Source organism: Eucyclogobius newberryi, unplaced genomic scaffold, assembly GCF_026437365.1.
Source record: "Eucyclogobius newberryi isolate DKJ021-1_F unplaced genomic scaffold, fEucNew1.0.hap1 SCAF_9, whole genome shotgun sequence".
Classification (NCBI taxonomy): Eukaryota; Metazoa; Chordata; class Actinopteri; order Gobiiformes; family Gobiidae; genus Eucyclogobius; species Eucyclogobius newberryi.
In genome coordinates, this window is record NW_027316532.1 from 20,903,131 (window position 1) to 20,929,152 (window position 26,022).

Genomic DNA, 26,022 nt, shown 5'->3' on the forward strand with positions numbered 1-26,022 from the left:
GCAAAAAGAGCTTGAATAAAATAAATTGCAGTGTAGTCTTTAAAGCTAAAGGTTTGAAAAAGATATTCTTGCATTTTGTGGTTGATTTTGCAGCTCATTCACGATCTGTGCGATACGTCTGACGGCTAGATTGCTCTAATACGGTTTGACAAATGTAAAAATACAGTTCATAGAGTGCAGGCTGCGATTGGCCGAGTGACAGGAGGAAGGAAGAAGCCGAGAAACATGACCTTCCTTGAATCTGTCTGTCATAAAAACACACGGAACAACACAATAAGAGCGATTGTTTACGATGATGAATGGGAAGACGGACGCCAGCGCTGGGGCACGTCCCGCAGCGGCCTTCGTTACCGGGGCGACGGGAGGACGAGCCAAGATCGTCCTTGGTCCGCGACAATACACGGTTTACGTGACGCGGACGCCAGGGGGGCCGACGGAGACCCTCCACGCCGCGGGGGGAGGGCCGGAGTCAGATTACTGCGACGGAGGAAGCGACGACACGAACGAGCCCAGAGCTGTAAAACGAGACGCCACGGATACTCAGATGATATATTAACGATGGAAAAATATGGTCCACAAGTCTCTGCAGAGGTTATGCAGACGAGACGACAGTGTTTGACTTTTAGCTGTGAAAATGTAATGAGTGTCAATGGAGAGTAATGTAAGAGCTCGAAACACAATTAAACTATTGAAGAGCGGCAAAAGTCTAATAACAACGCAACAACTCTGCTTAATATTTAGTTTGTGCCTGACATCTAAAGCAAGGAAATCAAGTAGAAATCAAGTATTTTCCAGACTATAAGTTGCATATTTTTTCATAGTTTTGGCCGGGGTGCGACTTATACTCCAGAGCGACTTATATGTGATATGATTCATTATTTTCACACTGGCAACCACAAGAGGGCGCTCTAGGCTCTAAGCGACGCAGAAGAAGAATCTGCACTTCCTCTACCTCTGGAGTTTGTGGAGTTGTTTAGAAGTGACACAGAGGAAGAAGAATTCAGTGGATTTAGTGATTTGGGGTAATACTGATGCTTTGGTAAACTTGTTAGCATGTTCTTTATGCTATAGTTATCTGAATAACTGTTAATATGTTACATTAACATACCAGACACTTACCACAGTTCTGTCTGTGCGTCATGTAGCTGAAGGTGTTAGCGTTAGCATACGTACACCTATTCACCATGCTTTCTCATCTGTTATTATTTTAAACTGCATTTCAAGATGAAATGTCTGTTCTTGGTCTTGGATTTCATCAAATAGATTTCCCCAAAAAATGCGACTTGTACTCCAGAGCGACTTATACATGTTTTTTCTTCTCTATTATGCCATATAGTCTGGAAAATAGTGCAGCTCACTTTTATCACTGATACAGACTTGCGCTCCTTAAATAGGATGTTCTGAGTCTGTGAAGTGAGGAAATACATTGTAGTGTAGTGAGTTGAAGTGTCCTTTATCTCCCTCTGTTAACTGCAAACAAGAGAAACGACTTTCAGTTTCCATTTAACCATATGCAGTTAATTAGAACAAAACACTGGCTCCAATGACAAAAATGAGACACAGTTAAATGTTGAGGGACATTTTCTAAATAAAGAATATGTCAGTTCATAATCTTTTTCGATAGTTTACCATTGTAGGAACACCAGCAACATAAAACACATATTTATGAAGAAGGATTTATATTAATATGGAGAATCTACAGGCAATTTCAGCAGGGCAGGAGTGAAAATTCCCCAGATTTCAAAGCCAAATTTGCCATTGAAAGTTTCTGTAACATTACATAAAATAAATCAAAAACTGCTAGAGCTGAAGCACACAATTTGTTGATTATAAATGTAAAATGATCTCTCACACAGTCGTAATAGATCTGAACTGAAATAACACCAGGAAACACTGTCGCTCCAACTGCAGCCTCCAAACCAGTTCAGGCTGCACTGACCATTGTCTCAGATTATGAATAAGCGAGTTATTGTTATTGTGACCGCAGAGGCATGAAAGGCCTGCTTTGTGGGACAAACAGTGCTTCTCGTTGAGCGGTGAAAGTAGCGGAGGATGGGAATTTAAAAAGAAAAAGATTTGTTCATGACTTTTAACTTGAAACTGTCCGGAGCGATCATCGATAAAGAGTAAATGCTGCAGTTTATGTGACAAAATGAGACCGCTGCACAGTGTCTGCATCGAATTATGAAGCGTTATTGATCACAAACATGACAAACAAAACCTCTGATAAGTGTGTTACAGTTTGTGTCCTTTAAAAACAAGCAGCTTTAAAGCGGACATGTTACGCGTTCTTGTGCGCTTTTGGTCACATTCTAATGACTTTTTCACATTTTCTAACCTTAAAATAATGTCTAAACACGCTTGAGACACTGCGCTTTCGTTTCGAGTGAGATATTTTGCTGTTGGAGCGCCCTCTGCTGTCAGTCGTGGGAATGCACAATGGAAAAAAAAGTGAAATAAATGAAGCCCTGAGGCAACGTGACGGTTTGTGACATTCAAATTGTGCAAGAGAAGTCTGGATTTTTACTTGTGACGACGGATGTCAAGATTATTTGGTAAACCTGGTCACGATATAATCACAAGAGCTAAAAAAAATACAATTGTAAGAACCGTAAGCAGCAAAACAAAGAGCAATTTCAGCTCAATCTTTACACAGCAAAGTATGTTTCTGCGATTATATAATAACATTTGGATTCAGAAAGTTTGAAGTCCCAAAGCGCACGAGAAACAGAAAGAGCGTAAAATAAAGAATATCACTGTTTGTTTGTTTGTTTGTTCGACACAGTGCCAACAATCGTGAATCGTCATAAATTGTCACGTTTCTTCACGACACTAAAATGCGATTATCAGCACTTGCGACGCGACGATCTGAGGAAACGTCAAACTGAGTGATTCGTGAGCACTCGGAGATGACGAGCTCGTAAGCGGGTTTAACAAAACGAGCGCTAACGATGTGAAACACAACTCCGGGCGTGTTTCCGGTGAGAGAGCGACAATAAAACACGGGTAAAAGCTACAAAACAAGAACAATTGAGCGCTTTGGAGCCGTTGCGCTTTACAGTCTCTCAATGACCGCTCCCTTTGTAAACGGCCTCATTCATTATTAAACGGCTTTAACAGAAGCCACTCGAGTCTGCGGCCGTGTTACTGTGGTTTGGACCGCACTTTGTCACGCCCACAAATGTTTAGAGGAAAACGCCGCTCGCCGGGAACGCAACAATTTAGTCTTTTCTACCGAAGCGATCAAGGAAACCACTGCAAATGCTAGAAATATGACTAATAAGATAATGTGTGTTTTCAGGTGTATTCTGCAGCTAAACAACTCGGAGTAAATGTTTATTAAATGCAGGGGGGGCAAGAGGGACATCTTTATTGTTTTAAATGTTTTGCGATCAGATTGAGCTGTAAAGTTACTACTGTGACTCATTTTACATTTAATTCTGCTAATTTGTTGTAGTTTATGCTTTTTTACAAAAAAAAGGTTCACTTTAATTATCTTTAATTATTGTGTTATTGTGGTAGTTTCAATATTAATTTTGGTATTTTCTGTAGTAATATATTAAAATTCAAAATTGTCATCAGGACGGGCTTAGCTCTCTGGGATTTTATACATGGCAAATTAAGAAAAATGCTCGTGCACCACAGTATATCGCAAATATCGTAATATTAACGCAATAAACGATATCGCAACAAATTAAATATGCCACAATAACACCCTGGTTCTCCGTCTGACAGAAATGTACTTCTTAACTAATTAATGTGTGTATTTGAATTAAAAATGCATTATATAACTTACAAATACCTCAAATAAGCTTTGATTTAGTCTTGGTTTAGTCTGTGTTAACTTTTAATTTGGCAGAATCTGACTAGAAAATTTAAGTATTTACATCAAATATCAATAACAGATTATTGTGTCAGAAAATACTAAAAAAATATTGAAAATTTGGTTAAATTCAACATATACAGCAGGTACAAGCCCCCTACTAAAAAACTACTGCACGTTTCAGCTGCTACACAGTATTCAAACCCAACTGACGCAGTAAATGTCTTCTCTTTTCTGAAACAACCATGTGGAAAGACAAATCCCGTGGTCATGGATGTCAGTGTGTGTTTGAGAAGGGTCAAATTGCTGGCATCGAGCAGAGAAAACATTTAAAGGAGAAGCAGGAACTACTCTACAACAGCTCTGAACCCCGGTGAGAGTGTTTGAGACGAGCTGGAGAAGGAGATGGTCCCTCTGTCCATCTTAAATACAAGATCTATGTGAGGAATAACAACAAACTGGAGAGAAATAAATACTTCCATATTGCAGTATTGTATTAAAACTACACTTCAGCGAATGCGTGATGTGTGAATCAGAGCAAAAACCAGAAGTATTAGAGCGTGTGACCTTTTATTTACCTGGCCAAGCGGTGTAAATTAGCAAAAGAAGGCTAAATGCTTGCATACAGTGAAATCCACCTCCGCGATGACACTGCATTGCCTTAAATGTTCCACAGTACAGCATTCTCCCCATTATCTTGACCTAGGAATCGGCGCCGGACGTGCGTACACTCGGCTTCGTCACAATACACTCCCTGTCTCAAAAAAAACCCCTTGGCGTCTGCAACTTGTCATTCTGTGCCATCTTAATCGGTGAGAGGAAGCGGCGAGTCCGATCGATGCGCGGAGCGATTACCGGAGTGCACTAAAGCAGCAGCAGCAGCAGCAGCAGCAGCAGCAGCAGCAGATCCGATCGCTTCCTCCCGTCCCGCTCTACGACACCGCAGACTTCGCCCGGTACATCGGATTCAAGGGCTTCCTTTGGGGGCGATGGACGGGAAGGTCGTTCGCAGCCGTTTCCCGACGACGACGCCTCATTCGACACGTGAATTCACCTGGAGTTCTCATGTTTGCGGATATTAAAACGCTAATAATGTTGTCGCGCTGGGAAAACGTAACCATAATGCGTTCTTTCACGACTCAGGGGTGGATTAATGCGTCGATATTAGGTTTTAGATCGCTTTCTCGACACGTTTTGGATCGGAACTGTGAAAAAACTGTGAACGTGAGGATTTCTTCAGCTACAAACAAGCGAGTATTCTATTGTCAAACAAGATAAAGGGAAAGATTGAGTGTCGGGAGACGCCGGCGAGGCAGTAAATAAGGTCCATCGCTCATTGTTGCATCCACGCTGGCACAATTCAAAAACGCAGTGGCTGATGTGATGTAATGAAGAGTAACGATGGCTTTGTACATTAAGGACAAACCAGAGCAACCGCAGTATTTTCTTTCATATTTTCCACCGCTTTTCACGTAATTGTGAGTCATTATGTCACTGTCATTTGTGTTTCAGACGTGTGCAGCTGGGTAAAGTTAAACCAGATGCCCTGATGTTGGAATCTGTTTAATGAATCAAATCCCAAAGTAAGATAAAGATTGTTCTGTCCACTTCTAACTGAGAATGCATTAAATAAACAGAAGAAGGGTCGAGCAATTCATTTTATTTTAGTTGAAATTTAGTTATTGTCAGTGATTGGGTTTTATAAATCATTTTTTTATTTTGTTTTATGTGTCACTAATGTATTTTATTGCACTTGTCTGTACTGCACTTTAGAAAAAGACTTTACTGGCCTTTTTTCATTGTTAAAAGGCAATTAAATGTCTCTTGTTTATGATCATTAAAGTGCCCCTGAAATGCATTTTTATTTGTCTTTAAAAACATATAAACAAAAATAAATTGAAAATCAAGCTCAATCAATATGAGGAAGGAAATGGCGTCAAAATCCATATTGTGTAAATTATTCAATATTGCCATAACATAAATCTAGTTATTCTTTTCAATTGGATTCCAAAGATTAAGACTTCCTGGACAACTCCACGTGTCACTAAAACACAGTGAAAACACGGCGAATCTAGAAACCTCCAAACACTTTCCCGCGACAAAACACGCTACAAATGTCGTCGTGTTCTCACTAAATAACTCGCTGAGAAGTAAAAGAAAACGCTAACATTTCACACTTTCAAAGGAAATTCAATAAAAAGCGAAACAATTAAATTTGCTTAAAACTCATTCCACACTCGTCTTGAATCTTCTGAGCGCTTTTCCAAAGAAGAAGAGAATGAGAGAAAGAAGAATGAGAAGAAGAATGAGAAGAAGAAGAATGAGAAGAAGAATCCTTTGCGAGAGCTGAGGGACTTTTGCTGAAACAAAACGTGAAGGACCTTCACACGACCGAATGTTACGCCTCAGCGAAAACCAATCGGCTGCAAAATGGAAATGATCGAAACGCACGAGCTACAGTCGTGTTTACGCTCTGCAGCAAAGCGAAAAGCGTCCTAGAGAGGTTCTGTCCATAGGAGTTTTTCTATTAAGAACTTCCTATAAGTTATCTGTTCTTTTTTTCTGTATCTACTTGCGTTGCAACACTGAAATTTCCCCATTGTGTGGACAAACAAAGGCATATTTTATTTTATCTTATCTTAGACTTTAATATCGTACAATAAAACCTCTGGATGGCAAGACTATTTGGTTAAAAAACAATTGTCATTATTCAGGTCACAATACGATAAAGCGGCCAAGAAAAATAATCATCGTGAAAAGTCTTTGCAATTCAACCGTTAAGCCATAAAATATGTCGAAATGCACAGTTTATTTAGTCATTCAGAAGGTTTGATTTGGTAAAGCTGTTGACAAACTCAAGGAAAAGTAACGTGATTAGAAAATTGAAAATGTGGCTGTGGTTTGGTCGTGGTCGTTGTGAAAAATTGTTGTGAAAAATCGTTTAAATTGTGATGTTTTTCCCACAATAATAACACTAAAACGTGTGGCCTTTATGACACATGCTTTACATTATCACCGATTTCATAAAGTCGGTCACATCAGAGAGGAAGGTGGTTTTGTCATGGTGGAAATAATCATGAATAATCGTAAAATCGCAAAAAAAATAATTGTGACATTTCCCAACACTGAAATGGACAACTCTGCGCCTTTGTTTAAGTGTATCTTATGTTGAAAACGTCAAAATGTCACCCAGGATTATGACTGTAAACCAAGCAGCGACTCTCCTTCTGCTCTGTTTCATATAGATTTAATAAAGGTCTCATATCGTTTCCATTAGTTATAAAATGTGAAAAACCGAGGCTGGAACAGGACTAAAACACATCATAGAAACATACGGCCTGCGCAGGAGAAGCCCAGGCTGCAGATTATTCTATTCTTCCATCTGTGAAAAGGATTTGCATCGTTGGCCATATGTTTGTGCAACTTTCAGCTTCTCAGACCGGAAATATGTGAAATAGTGAAGTACACGGGAACAAAAGACTCCTACGAACAGTGAAACGTACAAGTAACTGCAGGATGCCCTGGACTAAAGCTTTCTTTAAAGATTATTTACTATTTAACTTCACAAATGCTTTTATTTTGTATTTGTATTTGAAAAAAAAATAAACATTTTTTCATCTCCATTTATCAATCAATCAATCAATCAATTAATCAACCTTTATTTATAGAGCCCTTTACAACACTTAACGTGGCCAATAAAATCAAGGCAATACAATATTACATAGTGTTAAAAGTTAATTTAATACATTTCGTTTTAAACGGTTTTAATAAAAGCTTTTGACAATTAATTAATTAATTAATTAAATAGTTTAAAAACTATTTTCATAAAAGTGTTTATTTGTTTTTCAAATCATCTTATAAAAATCTGTTTAATCAAAGCATTTTCAAATAGATGTATTCAAATGTATTCTAAAAAAGTCTTATCATTGCATTTGTTCTTTTATTTAGTATGAGTATTTTAATAAAAGCTTTATCCAATTGAACGAGGCTCAAACCTAAAATTACTGCTAAATTCCCCCACAATATTGATATGAATTAAAATGTTCAATACCAGGGCTGCTAAACATAATTACAAGTATCAAAATACGACTACAATCATTTTTTAAGTCGTCTATGATTAGTCGATTAATTGTTGCAGCCCAATTCCAACTTTGATACCACAATGATAATGTACACACACAAGTATGTCATATTCAACACAAAATATCAGTTTCTTTATCATGTACATATACTAGTTCTGAAATGGTTCAAGACGATTCTAAAACTATTCAAGAAAGGTCCAGATTTGCCTTTATATATGTGATTTTTGTCAGTAAATGAGTAGTTTATCTTTAGTACCTTTCCATTTTCACAAACTAGACTTATACATTCGTTGTTGTCTTGAATCGCACTTGCGTCGCTTTTGCGCCTCGTTTTCCCATGTGACATTCTAAACACATTAACTGCTGCAATCACGGCTTTTCCCCATTTCCATATTATCATATCGGAAAGCTTTTACGGCTCCGCTGACATTTGAGCCGACGCCCCCGAACGCGGCGCGGCCCTCGTCCTTCAGTTGCGCCGGTTTCCGAGGTTAATGGTGCGGACGCTACGGGGACTCAACAAGGACCTATAAAAATAATATGGTGACAGATGTGGCCGCGGGCGAGTGACAGGTGATAAATGCACCCGGCGCCTCCTTCAGGAACAGGAGCAACAGAAAAAAATAACAAAATAAATGAAAAAGGACGCGTCACTGAAATATTTTTGTTTTTTTCAGAATTACTGTATTATAGCAATGATTGCCATATTTTTTTGCACTATAAGGCGCACTGGATTATAAAGCGCACTGTCAATGAATGGTCTATTTTTGATCATTTTTCATATATAAGGCACACCGGACTATAAGGCGCATTAAGTGAAATAAAACATGTACAAAATCACACAAAATCGCTTTGAGGTCAGTGAGCACAACCAGAATTAATCCATATATAAGGCGCACTGGATTATAAAGCGCACTATTAATGAATGGTCTATGTTTTAATCATTTTTCGTATATAAGGCGCACCGGACTATGAGGCAGAAACATATAAAACCATATCCCAATGGAAAAGCACAAAATGTCATGTTTGCAATGAATTCTGTTGGAAAAATGTATCGTTTGTCATTTTTTTTAAAAATTAAAAGCTTTTAAATGCGCCTTATAGTGTGGAAAATACAGTATTTGAAAAAATAAGAATAGGAAAAAGAAGGAAAATGGTGTTTCAGAGACATTAACAGCCACCATTTTTTGACAATTTCCATGTAAAGTAATCTAGAAGCAATAATACAAGCAGTGCTCTGATACTAATAATAATACTAATAAGCGGTGATTACTTAATTGACAATATATAAACAATCATATACATACATACATATATAGTTTCCAACAGGACATAAACAAACCCTCTGCAGCCTCATGAAAAAGGGTAGGCCTCAAAGCCTCTACTACTAATCTATTTACAAATAATAATCAAACTACCATAATGGCACCCAAGGAAACATATACACAACTAACGGACATGCGTATAAGACTGACGTAAGAATACAGAGACCCAAATAATATCAGCAAGATAATAGAGAACACGGAATGACAGAGGTTATCTTAGCATTAGCGTTAGCACTTAGCTCTTAGCTGGAAGCTAGTACAGGTAATATGCAGGTCAAACATCTGTAACACCAAACATTCTGATTTTCATCTCTAACCCCACAATAAAGCACAGCAAAACACCCACCTGTCTCAAGGACGCACACTAACTAGGACCATCTCCGAGGCACAGATCAAGAATAAAACACAAAGAAAGTTCCGTCTGCCCAATTTAAATTCTGTTTTGTTTGTTGACGTACTACCACTAAAAGCAGGATGAAGGCGGACCAATAAGAGATAGTTTTACTCTTTTTAGCTTGCACAATTTGACTCTTTGATGCTATATAACGCTATATTCACGCACGGCACTTCTCTCCCTCTTAACGAGCGCTGCTTAGTCTCAGTAATGCGTTTATTAGAGTGAGATTTCAAAGGCGGCGCCCACAGAGAAGTTTCCAATCAGTCATCCGCCGCCCCAGGGCCCGGCTAATGTCGGTGTAAAAGAAAAAAAAAAAAAAACTGTTTCCTTCTCTTCAGCGCGGTGGATAATTCACAGCTCCAAACGATTCAGACGGAGGAGGAAAAAGAAGTGGAAGTCTATAACGAGCGTAGATAAACATGCTACGACGCTCTCCTCTCGAACACAGCCCCGAATGAGATTAACCCGGAACAAAGCGGGCGCAGGACGCTGAAAACGAGCTAAAACGAGCTAAAACACTGGATCGGTCAGCTAAAGATGTCAAGTTATAACAGTTGATAAGACGATGGTGATGGGCAGAGCTAAAAAAAAATAATAAATGTGAAAAATGATGACGGTAAATTCAATTCAATACGTTTTTGTGAATGTAAAGTGCTGGCTGAATCTGGGTTTTTTTCTTTTAATTAGTGGATTCTCTTCAAAGTTCACGTAACATAACTATAGGGTTTCAAAAAATGTCAGCTCTAGAATTTTTAACCCCTTGCAATTTTTTCTTATTCTTTATAAATGAGTATCAAAGGAGTATGGTTTGTCCAAAATACACGTGAAAGGTTAAGAATTCTAGTTTTGAGTGATGTGCAATGAAGCAATGTACGTATTGTAAAATATTGATGTATTTGATATAAAAATAATGGTTGATTTCAAATAGCTCTTGCAAAAACATACTGCTTCAACTAATTCTGCCTAAAAATGATTAAATAGGACTTTCCATCTTATCTCTCTCAACTCATATGTAAATGAGCTCATTAGCATATTAATTAGCTCCCCCGTTGTGCTCAGTTTAGAGGGAGCACATGATTCTAGTGATGTTTTATGTCAACCCAGGACACTTTGGATGTTATTCAGCAGAAAAACAGTGCTAATGCTAACGAGTGAGTTAGCTTCAGAGTTTGCTTCAGAGTTAGCTTTATAGTTAGCTTCAGAGTTTAGCATCAGAGTTAGCTTTAGAGTTAGCTTTAGAGTTTAGCATCAGAGTTTGCTTCAGAGTTAGCTTTATAGTTAGCTTCAGAGTTTAGCATCAGAGTTAGCTTTAGAGTTAGCTTTAGAGTTTAGCATCAGAGTTTGCTTCAGAGTTAGCTTCAGAGTTAGCGTCAGAGTTGGTTTCAGAGTTAGCTTGTGTTAGCTTCAGAGTTAGCTTCAGAGTTAGCTTCAGAGTTAGCTTCAGAATTAGTTTCAGAGTTAGTTTCAGAGTTAGCTTCAGAATTAGTTTCAGAGTTAGCTTCAGAGTTAGCTTCAGAGTTAGCGTCAGAGTTAGCATCAGAGTTAGCTTTTTGGGCCCTAGCCACAACACAGGTCAGAAATAGATGAGAATGGGCTCATTTTGAAGAAGAAAAGTGGGAGAAAATGCATCAATGAATGTCTTATATTGTTGTTTATGCTCCTTATATCGTCAATTTATTGGGTTTTGATGAATGAAGGTACGAAAATAATAACCTTAATGTTTTTTTGTGCTAATTTATTTATTTATTTATTGCCCTGTCTTTTCTCTTTTGGGTTGTACCGTGGCAATAAAAGCTTTGTGGGAAAAAATAAACTTTACAACAACTATAGCACGTCTCTGTAGCTTAACAAAATAGATTTTCGCTATAGGATTGAATGGGAGCAGAACCTTAACTCGTAAATCTTGCATCTTCTGTGGAGATAAGCAGGACAGAAAAGTAATTTATAATGCACCTTTGAGGCTTGGAAAGAGGAACACTCCACAACCGCTAAAGGCAAATAATTAAACAAAATCAACAGAGACGCTGCAAACGCACTTGGCTCCGCGGATTGCACTTGCATCACGCTCGGTTTGGGTTTGTGTCTCTGGAGGCCACACATGCAGCCGCTAATGTGGAGCAATTCCCCGTGACCAAAGCTAAAAACGGCATTCTTCACCATTGTCCTCTCCCAGCTTCGCTTAGCAACGGGAAAAAAACCTGCGAAATCCAGGACTTGTGACAGAGAAGAAGAACAGATGAACACACATACTTCTCTACGCTCGTATAAAGACGTATATAAGGTCGTAGTGACATGTCGAGGTGATTCTGGTCACGGTAAATGCCTGTAAGAACATACAAGGAAGTACATCATTGTGACCTCCGTATTTTCGGGACTATAAGTCACACCCTTTTTCATAGTTTTGGCCGGGGTTCGACTTATACTTATATTTATACTTATATACTTATACTCCGGAGCGACTTATATGTGATATTATTTGTTATTTTCACACTTGCAACTGCATTTCATACTCCAGTCCGACTTGTATATGTTTTTTTCTTCTCTATTATGCATTTCTTTGGCTGGTGCGACTTATAATCCAGTGCGACTTGTAGTCTGGAAAATATTGTATTTTAAAAGAAAATTAGCCATTTGGATACTGAAAAAAGTAAGTCTAATTGTAAAGTGCGTTTATCTGATGGTTATGTTATAATAACTTCACTTTTTCCATTTAGAATGTTTTTTTTTTGTAAGTTTGATCGATAAACTGGTCACATTAGAGACATTTTAATCTATTAGACAACGTCAATGAAAGTAGATGATGTATTTTACGGTTCTCAGTGGTGGAAAAGTACTATTTATATTATGTATTTTATTAGTTACATAAAAATACAGATACAGAAGCAAAACAATACTAATGTAAAAACTCTAAGTGGCACATACAGAAGTACATTAAGAGTAAAAGTGAAAGTATTCTACACAGATTTTGAGGACTTTTTTGGCATTAAATGTGGCGTAGAATTGTGCTTCTGCTTGATAAAAACAAAAAACAGTCAAATTACCGTAGTTTCCAGACTATAAATCGCACCGGAGTATAAGATGCACCAGCCAAAAAATGCATAAAAGAGAAGAAAAAAACATATATAAGTAGCACTGGAGTATGAAATGCAGTTGCAAATGTGAAAATAACAAATAATATCACATAAAAGTCGCTCCGAAGTATAAGTATATAAGTATAAATATAAGTATAAGTCGCACCCCAGCCAAAACTATGAAAAAAAGTGCAACCTATAGTCTGGGAAATACGGTAGTTTTTAAATGTAAATTTTATGGAAATGTTTTTGCCTGCTCAAAACTCGGACTTGAACTCTGAACTTTCAAGCAGGAAGTCATTATTAACAAGTGAAAAATAACTCTTCAAACCCTCTGGACTTTCTACTTTTCAGTCCAGTTCAAATATAGTGAAGTAAAAGTAAAGCTCCGACACCTCAAATTCATACAAACGCATAGTACCTTTACTTTTGTACTTTGCTACTTTCCCCCACTGACTGTTGTTTGTTCTTGGCGTCAATAATAATCGTAAAATCGTGACGTTTCTTCTCGCCTCCGCAGCGATAATCTTCATGGCTAAAATTGGAAAAGCGTAAACGTCCAACGGCTCCACGGATATTTAGAAAGCGCAGTTGGCTCGCGGCGACGAGGCTTTACTGATCATGTGATAATAAAAGTCTGAATCTGGGGCGAGCGCGGCACAACAGCAGATGTTGACTCTGCAGAAGGTTTAACGGTGGAAACATATTGAGGAAAAGTCTAGAAAACGTAAAGCCCTCGATGGGACAAGTGGTGGACCGAGATGAGCCTCACAATGGTGCAATAGACGGAGCATTTACCCCTGAACCCAAGGGGTTGTGTTATTGTGTTTGTATTGTATTGGTTGTCTTATGTGTTTCCCAACACATAAGGTCAACCGGTCCGTTTACCTCTAGTTAACAGATACTCTGAATGCTCTCTGTGTCTTGTTTTATCGATTGTTGTTTTTATTTGTGTTGCATAGAAAAAAAATATTAAAAATAAATAAGAAAATAAAAATAAAATAATTATAATAATAATATAATTATGATAAAAATAAAATAATGAAAATATAAAAAATAAAAAATAATAAAATGAAATAAAATGAAATGAAATAAAATTAAATAAAATTAAATAAATTAAATAAATTAAATATTCAATGTAATTTTCAGCACAGAATAAGAGTGTGTATGTGGTCCTATACTCCAACCTTGTCAGTATCAATACTTATCTAGTTCTGATGCCAGTATTAATATTTATTAGTCTTGGTATTGTTTTTCTCTCTCTACTGGAGTCTGAGCAAAGAATCTTTTCTGTAAACTCTACATTACATCTCACTCATTTCGCTGCTCGTCTCTCCGGGTTAAATTGATTCAAACATCTCGTTAGACAAACACTCTTGAGCCGACGATCCTGTGAAAATTACTCTTCATTGACTATGGACTCGTTTTACACAATTACCACCAACGACGTCTATTCTCCTCCGCTTAATAATCAACTGATGAGTGTCTATTGATCGGCCCATCGATCGGCTGTAAACGTGACGCAGCGAGGCAGTGCAATGTGTGTGACCTTCAGAGACAGTTCAAGGACAAATATGGGCCATGAATATACAGTTTATTATGAAGAATAATCAGGACAAATGTGAACAGTTCTGTCACACGCTAACGGCTTATTTTGACTCTTTTGAATACAGATAATTAAATGGACAAATTGCTGTTAGAGGTGCATACATTTGTTATTTGAACAGTCCACAATATAAAGAACTTCCGTGAGTGTTTTATTCTACAAATAATACATTTTACAAAGGTGTGGGCTGCTGATTAGGGCTGTCATTTTTTTATTTAGTCCATACTTGATCGATAAGGTTTAATTCAACCAACATTTTTAGTAATCAACTAATTGTTTTACTGGAATTGTAAGAGTTTGAAGATAAATTATAGGTTTAGTGGATTCTGCGTGTTTTAATTTTCTCGTTTACAAGTATTTTTTATTAAATCCTTTGAGCTTGTGTTCATGTGAATGTGGTTTGTGTCAAATATTTGCATTTAGTCATTGTAATCTCGATCCGGACTCTAAAACACACACGCAAAGAGCTTTTTTATAACAAAAACAGTAACATTATTAGATCAAAATCTCAAAAAAGAATAAACTGGTTCTGAATTTCATTGATAATTCGCTTTATTTGTAAATATTACTCATCTCGAAGCCTAACGTCACCACATTTCAACCTTTATTTGTTAAAAAATGTATTTAAAAGTCACATTGTACAGTAGAAATAATAGTATGACTCGCCGACTAATTGAAAAATAATTGCTGACTTCTCGACTACTAAAATAAGCATTAGTTACAGCCCCACAATAAACAATAACTGACTTCTTTTACAACTATATACTGTTATTGCTTTAATTCTACAAAGCTTTAATGATCCCTCCAGGCTCACACCTCACACTATTAACTGTCTTATTACAACAAAAGGTTAATTATCTGAACACTCTGAGCTTCGCCTGCGAGACGTAGCATTGGCGGAGGTCAAACGAGGTCGAACGCTGACTGAGGCAATGTCACCGTCGCCGCGGAGACGAAGCTAATGCGGCTAACACGTGAATCAAGACGTGGAGCGAGCATGATGGCACACGGCTCAAAGTCACGGTCATTATCAAGTGTGTAATGAAGGACAGAGAACAAGCACCTTTTCCAGCTAAGAATGAACTAAAAACAAATAAAATGATGATAAAAAAAAATAAAAAAAAACAGCAATAAATACAATATTGTGATATCGATACGTTTGTGACATATTGTGCAGCCTTAAAAATATGCTATATATCAAAAATAAAGAAAAGTAAAATAAACTTCTATCCAACCATTAAACTAGATTGGACACCATCTCGAATATGTAGAGTTACATGTTTTTTCTACGTGTTTTTTTAAATAAATAATATACTACTGCGTAATTACACCAGAATATACAATATATATTAATGCATGTATTCAGCTTCCTGTTATATATGACATTCTGAGGACTTTTCTGCATTAAAAAGACATAATAAATGTTTCTTTGTACGGCAGCCGTCCTAATTCTTCATCATTGTGAAACTCGTTGAAATAATGTTGGAAACGAGGCCAGACACAGGGACAAACACGCAAACTCTTTGACCAAACTCTATTTTTAAGATTCTCCGGCTGATTTCCGTACGGTAAAAGTATCAGAGGCTGAATTTAAAAAGCGCTGTCAAAGCAGAAGCAAGTGGAACAACGCCGTCTTAATTAGCGCAACATTTTGGGCCGTTTCCTGACGAGTAAAACCATTAGTATCATCCAGCGCGCGGAACTCTTTTTATCTGCGTCTTTAGAGGTCGTTTGTTGTGAAAACTGTTTGAAATCCCAACCACAATTGGCAATTATCACATCTTCAAAGTCATTCCGACCCCGCGAAATGATCCTTAATCCTGAAACAACAGAACGCGTCGCTGATTATGGCGGTTGTAAATGACATGACCTGATTTCCCGAAAAACTCCATCAACACTGGGAACGCAGGCTAAGTGGCGCCGCCGCTTTTACTCTTCTAATAATTTGACGGGAGCGTAATTAACGTTGGGAGTCCGGGGGTCTTTGGAGTGCAGAGGCGACAAAAGGGAGAACGCCCGCGGGATCGGACTCACGCCGCTCGGGCTCAACCGCCGGAGGATTAGCGGAAATGGAGGCGAGCGGAGACGATGAAGGATCCCGGGGCGGCGCGAAGCAAATCCAACAGCCAAATCCTGCAGAGCGAGAGCGAGATGGCACCGGGTGATGAAGCCGGAGCGGTGGCAAAGTGAACAGTGGAATGTGTGGAGCGGATTATACGCCAGGAACCACTGAATTTCACCCTGGAATAACGGGCCACACAAAACGAGACGGTTCACTTGAGAAACGGGGGAAGGCGATCGCTTTGGGCAATTATCACCGCCATTTGAACCTGGTTTGACGGACAGAACTGTTCTGGTCTCATCTTGCTTTGTCTGAGTTCCTTATTCAGTACATGGAACTCTGGAGATCTGAAGGGACTGGGATCTTTTTAATCGGAGGTCAGATGTGCAACCATATTTGAACCGTTCAGTATTGGCAGTATTTCATTGTTTGTGGCTGATTTTTATGTAAAAGCCCAACTGGACGAACACTGAGCCAACATGCTCCAAAAAGCTCCACCAAGCTCTACCAAGCTCCAACAAGCTCCACCAAGCTCCAACAAGAAGCTCCAACAAGCTCCAACCAAAACCAACAAGAAGCTCCAACAAGCTCCAACCAAAACCAACAAGCTCCAACAAGCTCCAACAAGCTCCAACAAGCTCCAACAAGCTCCAACAAGCTCCAACAAGCTCCAACAAGCTCCAACAAGCTCCACCAAGCTCCAACAAGCTCCACCAAGCTCCAACAAGAAGCTCCAACAAGCTCCAACCAGAACCAACAAGCTCCAACAAGCTTCAACAAGCTCCAACAAGCTCCAACAAGCTCCACCAAGCTCCAACAAGAAGCTCCAACAAGCTCCAACCAAAACCAACAAGCTCCAACAAGCTCCAACAAGCTCCAACAAGCTCCAACAAGCTCCAACAAGCTCCAACAAGCTCCAACAAGCTCCACCAAGCTCCAACAAGCTCCACCAAGCTCCAACAAGAAGCTCCAACAAGCTCCAACCAGAACCAACAAGCTCTAACAAGCTCCAACAAGCTTCAACATGCTCCACCAAGCTCCAACAAGCTCCAACAAGCTCCAACCAGAACCAACAAGCTCCAACAAGCTCCAACAAGCTCCAACAAGCTCCAACAAGCTCCACCAAGCTCCAACAAGCTCCACCAAGCTCCAACAAGCTCCACCAAGCTCCAACAAGAAGCTCCAACAAGCTCCAACCAGAACCAACAAGCTCCAACAAGCTTCAACATGCTCCACCAAGCTCCAACAAGCTCCAACAAGCTCCAACAAGCTCCAACAAGCTCCAACAAGCTCCAACAAGCTTCAACATGCTCCACCAAGCTCCACCAAGCTCCACCAAGCTCCACCAAGCTCCAACAAGCTCCAACAAGCTCCACCAAGCTCCAACAAGCTCCAACAAGCTCCAACAAGCTTCAACATGCTCCACCAAGCTCCAACAAGCTCCAACAAGCTTCAACAAGCTCCAACAATATCAAACTCAAAAAAGCAGCAAACTTGGTCCAGAATTTCTTGAAATTTAGAAAGTTCAAAATGTATTCCCTGTTGCACATGCTAAGTCAACATTGCGTCATGTGTGGAAAACAAGTCAGTTACAAAATAAGATTCAGTGCAATACGACACCAGTCTTTTTTAAAACCGTTTATATTTGTACTTGTACTTTGTGAGTCAGGAATAAAAGATGAATGAACAAGAAGGAATTCATGAACCATCGTAGAAAGAATTCTACAAGAGGCACAAGACGAGGTGACGAAGCGTGACGGGACCATGTTTTGGAAACCTCCCGGGGTCACACTTCACCCTCCTCCACCTCCTCCACCTCCTCCTCCTCCTGCTGCTGCTGCTGCTGCTGCTGCTGCTGCTGCTGCTGCTGCTGCTGACTCTGTGATGACATCAGGCTGCTGTCCCGGGCCTCAGCTCAGGTTTCCTCCTCCAACTGAGCCCTGACAACCAGCACTGAACACACACAAACACCCGACACTCACGACACTGAACACACACAAACACCCGACACTCACGACACTGAACACACACAAACACCCGACACTCACGACACTGAACACACACAAACACCCGACACTCACGACACTGAACACACACAAACACCCGACACTCACGACACTGAACACACACAAACACCCGACACTCACGACACTGAACACACACAAACACCCGACACTCACGGCACTGAACACACACAAACACCCGACACTCACGACACTGAACACACACAAACACCCGACACTCACGACACTGAACACACACAAACACCCGACACTCACGACACTGAACACACACAAACACCCGACACTCACGACACTGAACACACACAAACACCCGACACTCACGACACTGAACACACACAAACACCCGACACTCACGACACTGAACACACACAAACACCCGACACTCACGGCACTGAACACACACAAACACCCGACACTCACGACACTGAACACACACAAACACCCGACACTCACGACACTGAACACACAAACACCCGACACTCACGACACTGAACACACACAAACACCCGACACTCACGACACTGAACACACACAAACACCCGACACTCACGACACTGAACACACACAAACACCCAACACTCACGGCTCTCATGGTTTGATTTAAATAGGAATGAATTATCTTGCTGCGTCGACCATTCAAAGAGCTGCACGGCAAAAGAAAACAAACATGGACTGGCCTCCTGCTGGTGCCAGAGTCAGGACTAAACATGGACCGGCCTCCTGCTGGTGCCAGAGTCAGGACTAAACATGGACCGGCCTCCCGCTGGTGCCAGAGTCAGGACTAAACATGGACCGGACTAAACATGGACCGGCCTCCTGCTGGTGCCAGAGTCAGGACTAAACATGGACCGGCCTCCTGCTGGTGTCAGAGTCAGGACTAAACATGGACCGGCCTCCTGCTGGTGCCAGAGTCAGGACTAAACATGGACCGGCCTCCTGCTGATGCCAGAGTCAGGACTAAACATGGAACGGCCTCCTGCTGGTGTCAGAGTCAGGACTAAACATGGAACGGCCTCCTGCTGGTGCCAGAGTCAGGACTAAACATGGACCGGCCTCCTGCTGGTGCCAGAGTCAGGACTAAACATGGACCGGCCTCCTGCTGGTGCCAGAGTCAGGACTAAACATGGACCGGCCTCCTGCTGGTGCCAGAGTCAAGACTAAACATGGACCGGCCTCCTGCTGGTGCCAGAGTCAGGACTAAACATGGACCGGCCTCCTGCTGGTGCCAGAGTCAAGACTAAACATGGACCGGCCTCCTGCTGGTGCCAGAGTCAGGACTAAACATGGACCGGCCTCCCGCTGGTGCCAGAGTCAGGACTAAACGTGGACCGGACTAAACATGGACCGGCCTCCTGCTGGTGCCAGAGTCAGGACTAAACATGGACCGGCCTCCTGCTGATGCCAGAGTCAGGACTAAACATGGAACGGCCTCCTGCTGGTGTCAGAGTCAGGACTAAACATGGACCGGCCTCCTGCTGGTGTCAGAGTCAGGACTAAACATGGAACGGCCTCCTGCTGGTGCCAGAGTCAGGACTAAACATGGACCGGACTAAACATGGACCGGCCTCCTGCTGGTGCCAGAGTCAGGACTAAACATGGACCGGCCTCCTGCTGATGCCAGAGTCAGGACTAAACATGGAACGGCCTCCTGCTGGTGTCAGAGTCAGGACTAAACATGGACCGGCCTCCTGCTGGTGCCAGAGTCAGGACTAAACATGGACCGGCTTCCTGCTGGTGCCAGAGTCAGGACTAAACATGGACCGGCCTCCTGCTGGTGCCAGAGTCAGGACTAAACATGGACCGGCCTCCTGCTGGTGCCAGAGTCAAGACTAAACATGGACCGGCCTCCTGCTGGTGCCAGAGTCAGGACTAAACATGGACCGGCCTCCTGCTGGTGCCAGAGTCAGTACTAAACACATGTCTTCTACTGTGACAATGATCAAATCTAAGATGAAAACTGTTTTGTTAAGCTGTGCATGTAAGAGATTTTCTTCTCTTATATTTCTTAAACTGTTTTGTGATTTCTGTCATTTCTTTGTGATTTTAATGCATTTTTCCTCTTGTGTGAAGCACTTTGAATTGCCTTGTGCATGAAAAGTGCTCTACAAAGAAACTCGCCTGGAACAATTATTGTTGAGGAAGAATATTTATCGTGGGAACGTTTTCTTTGTGCTGCTGGGGACTTTTATTAGAGCTGATGTTTTTTTAATGATATTGAACATTTACTGTAGAAAAGCGTTGTTTTTGGGGAGCTAAAATGTGTCTCTAAATGTCTTGGTTGAGGATCAAATGTTGTACAAAACATGACTGGACAACAAAATGAATAAAAAAGTGCAGAAACATCACTTTATACCCTTGTTTGGTAGATTACACTCGCGTTTCTGTCCCTTTTCGAGGTCATTTTTAATTTACAGACAAGATATTAGATTTGGCACATCTCCAAAACAACAACTATGACATCATCACCAGCATAACCGTTTCCGTAAGCAACAAAATCCTCACAATTCGATTAAATGGAGATACATTTTTCACAGCTTCTTCTTCACTCTGCGTTATGTTTGTTAAGGACATTTCGTTTCTTCACTATCAATAAAGTTTTATTCTACGACCACTGTGCGCAGATGGAGAACCTGAGGCAACATTTTCAGGATTTAAAACTCAAATCGGACTTGAGATTTGTGACTTCTGAGGACTTGGACTTAAACTCCGACCCGACCTCGAGTGTGCGACTTAGAGCTTAGTTTCTCTGCGTTTCAAACTCCATCTCGAGACCTTATTTCATTGTGAACGTCCATTTAAGATACAAGTCTGCGGTGCCGTTTCACAATTTCCAACATCTATTAAAATGCTAAACAGTTTTCAAAAAAGAGGACAATTGCATTTACGTGACCCGGCAATGAGCCAAAAATAGCCCTGGTTATCATTCCATATATAGAGCGCTAGCTTCTTCCACAGCGTCCAATCAAACCTCTGTCACTTCTGCCTAATCGCACGCTGTCCTAGAATGCTAACGTCCGAAGAGTTAGCTCACTAAAACGCTAACGTCCGAAGAGTTAGCTCACTAAAACGCTAACCTCTGAAGAGTTAACTCACTAAAACGCTAACGTCCGAAGAGTTAGCTCACTAAAACGCTAACGTCCGAAGAGTTAGCTCACTAAAACGCTAACCTCTGAAGAGTTAACTCACTAAAACGCTAACGTCCGAAGAGTTAGCTCACTAAAACGCTAACGTCCGAAGAGTTAGCTCACTAAAACGCTAACGTCCGAAGAGTTAGCTCACTTAAACGCTAACCTCTGAAGAGTTAACTCACTAAAACGCTAACGTCCGAAGAGTTAGCTCACTAAAACGCTAACGTTCGAAGAGTTAGCTCATTAAAACGCTAACGTCCGAAGAGTTAGCTCACTAAAACGCTAATGTCCGACGAGTCTAAAATGCTAACGTCCGAAGAGTTAGCTCACTAAAACGGTAACGTTCGAAGAGTTAGCTCACTAAAACGCTAACGTCCGAAGAGTTAGCTGACTAAAACGCTAAAGTCCGAAGAGTTAGCTCACTAAAACGACAACGTCCGACGAGTCTAAAACGCTAACGTCCGAAGAGTTAGCTCACTAAAACGGTAACGTCCGAAGAGTTAGCTCACTAAAACGCTAACGTCCGAAGAGTTAGCACACTAAAACGCTAACGTCCGAAGAGTTTGCTCACTAAAACGCGGACGTTAGCTCACTAAAACGCTAACGTCCGAAGAGTTAGCTCACTAAAACGCTAACGTCCAAAGAGTTAGCTCACTAAAACGCTAACGTCCGAAGAGTTAGCTGACTAAAACGCTAAAGTCCGAAGAGTTAGCTCACTAAAACGACAACGTCCGACGAGTCTAAAACGCTAACGTCCGAAGAGTTAGCTCACTAAAACGGTAACGTCCGAAGAGTTAGCTCACTAAAACGCTAACGTCCGAAGAGTTAGCACACTAAAACGCTAACGTCCGAAGAGTTTGCTCACTAAAACGCGGACGTTAGCTCACTAAAACGCTAACGTCCGAAGAGTTAGCTCACTAAAACGCTAACGTCCAAAGAGTTAGCTCACTAAAACGCTAACGTCCAAAGAGTTAGCTCACTAAAACGCTAACGTCCGAGGAGTTAGCTCACTAAAACGCTAACGTCCGAAGAGTTAGCTCTCAAAGAGGTAAACGGAGCAAGCTAGCATCACAGCTGTACAAGCGTGTGGCGGATTAGAGCCACTTCAGCTCGACTTTAGCCGAATTTGAATGACAATGTCCAGGAACATCTAAACCAGATATTTAGATCTCAGAGTGTGAACCATGACTATAAGTTTTTCCTGGCTGAGAAGGGTCTAAGAACCTCGGGGCATTTGTCTGAAGATGCTGGGACAGTTCAAGTCCCAATGAACATTGTTTGACGCCCTTCGAGGCAACGGCTGTTGTGATTTTGGTTGATACAAAAGTAAAGGTCTTAAATATAAATGACAATAACATTTGATCCAGTTCATGTTAAAGTATAGCACAGTGGTACTGAATAACTGCGCTAACACAGTACACAAAGGACAAACTCAGTTTACCAGAAATATGGTCCGGCCGATGGCCCATTTTGCCATGATGGGTTGGACCAAATTACTTAGTGGGCCAAATCCGGCCCGCGGGCCGCCAATTGAACAGCCCTGATCTAAACTAGTGCAAAAGTCACAAGCGTGTCAGACCATGTTATCAAAGGTCAGAACTACAGCTGCAGCTATGATTTTTCTAATGGTGATCGGTCAAACTGTGGGTTTGATTATTGTTTTCCAGTGAGTTTAAACCTGTGTTTAGTCCTCTCTCTGATCTGCCTAAAGTCCAGCTCCTCACAAACATGAGTCAGAGCTAGTGCAGCCTCTGCAGCTCACGAGACTGTGATTCTGGAGGAACATGAAACACAAACTGAAGGACAAACAGTCTCTGCAGGTTAAAGCTCTGGGGAACATGTTCTTTTTTAAACCAGTGAGACACAGGTTACACCACAGATTTAACTCATCAGAGAAATATAATACAATATAAAACAATAAATGCTGCACTTATAGTTCAGTTCTTTAGTGTGGCGGTAACAGAATTTCTGCATCACTAAAGTGCAAAGTTAAAAACAACAGAAGAGGCAGTTTTAGTTAAAGCTGAAGGTCGGTGCTGACAGAGAAACAGTTTAAAGCAATAGAAGCCAACATTATAGATGCACTTTATTCACCATCATAACAGTCACTGAACTAGAACTTTACTCATAACTAAAGCTTTTTCTCGTGACGGCAGCAATAATATCTTAGTAGAATATGAATGTCAATCAAACTCAGAATTAAACCAGGACAATAGTGCATGTACCCTGTTTCATGAGCCTAAAGGTCATAGGTCAATGGTAAGAAACTCTTGTCCTGCTTCTTTTTATTTAAGTCATAAAGTTGTCCATATTTCACACCCAATTTCTCATTATAGGGTTCATTATAACAGTAAATTACTCCTTTTAAGATTAATTCCCTGACCTAAAAGAGGCCAGATTAGAGACAAAAACAACACGAACACAACCACTGCCACATCATGAGAAATATGATAGAACATTTTGGGATGAACAAACAGAACATGTGACTTCATGTTCTCCATCCACCGCCAGAATGTTATTGTGACCTACAAACACCTGCAGAGACGCGGCTCTCCTCCAGCGCCAGTCAAACGTTTTCAAATGTCACACTCGCAGCAAATATGTCTTTAATTTATACGAAAAAGAACAAAACACACGGCCGCGGCTCAACACCATCCCGCGCCCGCAGTGACTCAGGAGCCTCAGGAGCCTCCGGAGCCTCAGGAGCCACCGTCTGAGGACACGCGCCGCAGCAGCCGCGCGCCTCTACCTACACGTAAGGTCAAACCAGACACGGCGCGCTCCAGAATACACAGTTGACATCATCACGAACACCTCTGCTGACGCGCACAGAAACACTTTACGCGCGGTCGGTTGTTTAGATGCCGCGCGCCCTCGTGGAGACAAAAGGAGACAGAGTGATGCTGATGCTGATGCTGAGGATGATGGTGATGATGATGCAGTCTCCATCACCTGCGCTGTCCCGTCCCATCCAGTCACGAGGAGCAGAAAACAAGCGGCGCGGACTCACCTAACACGCCGGACGAGCCCTGCGTCTGCCCGGGCTCGCTCTTCTCCGCGTCCCCGTGCTGCTGCCGCTGCTGTCCGCGGTGCATGTGCCGGGAGCTCTCCGCCGCCGCCGGGCCCTCGCCGCCGCCGCCGCCGCCGCCGGGGGAGGCAGCAGCACTCCCGGCCCCCGCTGCTGCTGTCCCCGCGTCAGGCATGCTGCTGCTGGGGGTCTCAGCGAGGCGCAACGACGACGCGCAGCGATAACGACAGCACGGGTATTCTCCGGGAAACGGTGCAGCGGTGGCGCATTTCAGACGGACGGGAGCGCATGAGCGGACGGCCGGGCGGAGCGGAGGGCGCGCGGGAGTCGGACGCGGCGGGAAGCGGAGTGAGGGCGGTCGGTGCGGCGGTGGCTCATCCCGGTGTCGGTCGCGGTTTGAGTGCGCGCGGCGCGGCTGGAGCAGATGGAGAGCGCGGCGGAGAGAGGAGGGACAAAGAGCGGGGCGGGACCAGACGCGCAGACGCGGCACAGACGCGCGGAGCGCACGCGGCCGCGGCATGAATATATAATGAGCTTCAGTGATATAAACACAGTCACAACACACGCTTTGTGCAACATGCCAGTGTGACCGACCAACATGTGAATGAGTCAGAGAAATCCACTCAGTCATTCAGAGTGCATATATTTACAATGCACCTGCACAATAACGCAGTAATAATCACAATAACGCAATAATAATCACAATAACGCAATAATAATTATCACAATAAACACAATAATTACAGCTGATTGTTGACGTGTTTCTGCACAAAAGAGCATTAAAAACAGCACGTGTCGGTTAATCAATATATTTCTTTGAGCAATTGCTATATTTGGAAGACAAAGTACATTCACTTTTTCGATCTTCCACATTTTCTCTTTCATTTTTGTCTCTTAGTTTTCTCTTTTTGCGTAATTTCCCTGCACAATCTGTGAACAATCTGAGAGAAATCAGATTGCTTACGTCACATTTCAATAATCTGATGCAAACGTTGTCATATCGGTGCATTTGGCTATCGCAATTTGATTTCTATAGGTCTGATATCTGTTTTACTTATTTATAGTTCTTATATTGTTAATACTTCACCTATGAATCAATGTCACGACTCAAAGGTTTTCAAGGTGGACGCTGCACGTTTTATTTCTTATGCCCCTGATCTTAAATAGGCTCATATGGAGAAATTAATTGAAACTTTAAATGAGTGTTTCATGTAGATGTTTCCTTAGTTTTAATGTATCCAAATATTTTCTTGCTTTGATATTTCATTCCAAAATGATCTTTCAGATTTTTTATTATTATTATTTATTTATTTTTCAATTAAGGGTGTGAAATGCTAAGCCTAACCCTGGCGGACACAATTTATACCCACCTGTCTTTAAATCTGAGAGCTTCAGTGCCCTGGGAGCGCCGTACCGCCGCTTGGGAAACACTGGTTTATTGAGAGAATTTAAAAACTGCAAAACCCACAACTTTAC

General features: G+C 41.4%; 1 protein-coding gene across 1 annotated transcript in view; it reads right to left on the reverse strand.

Moving 5' to 3' along the window:
* The window catches only part of LOC140353693 (anoctamin-8-like), a 93,879-nt gene extending 68,947 nt beyond the window's left edge, over nucleotides 1-24,932 (reverse strand). Inside the window, exon 1 of the mRNA XM_072438368.1 lies at nucleotides 24,529-24,932. Coding sequence (XP_072294469.1) covers nucleotides 24,529-24,721 — 193 coding nt within the window. The 5' untranslated portion in view covers nucleotides 24,722-24,932. The remainder of the gene's footprint in view (nucleotides 1-24,528) is intronic.
* Between the last annotated feature and the right edge of the window lie 1,090 nt (nucleotides 24,933-26,022).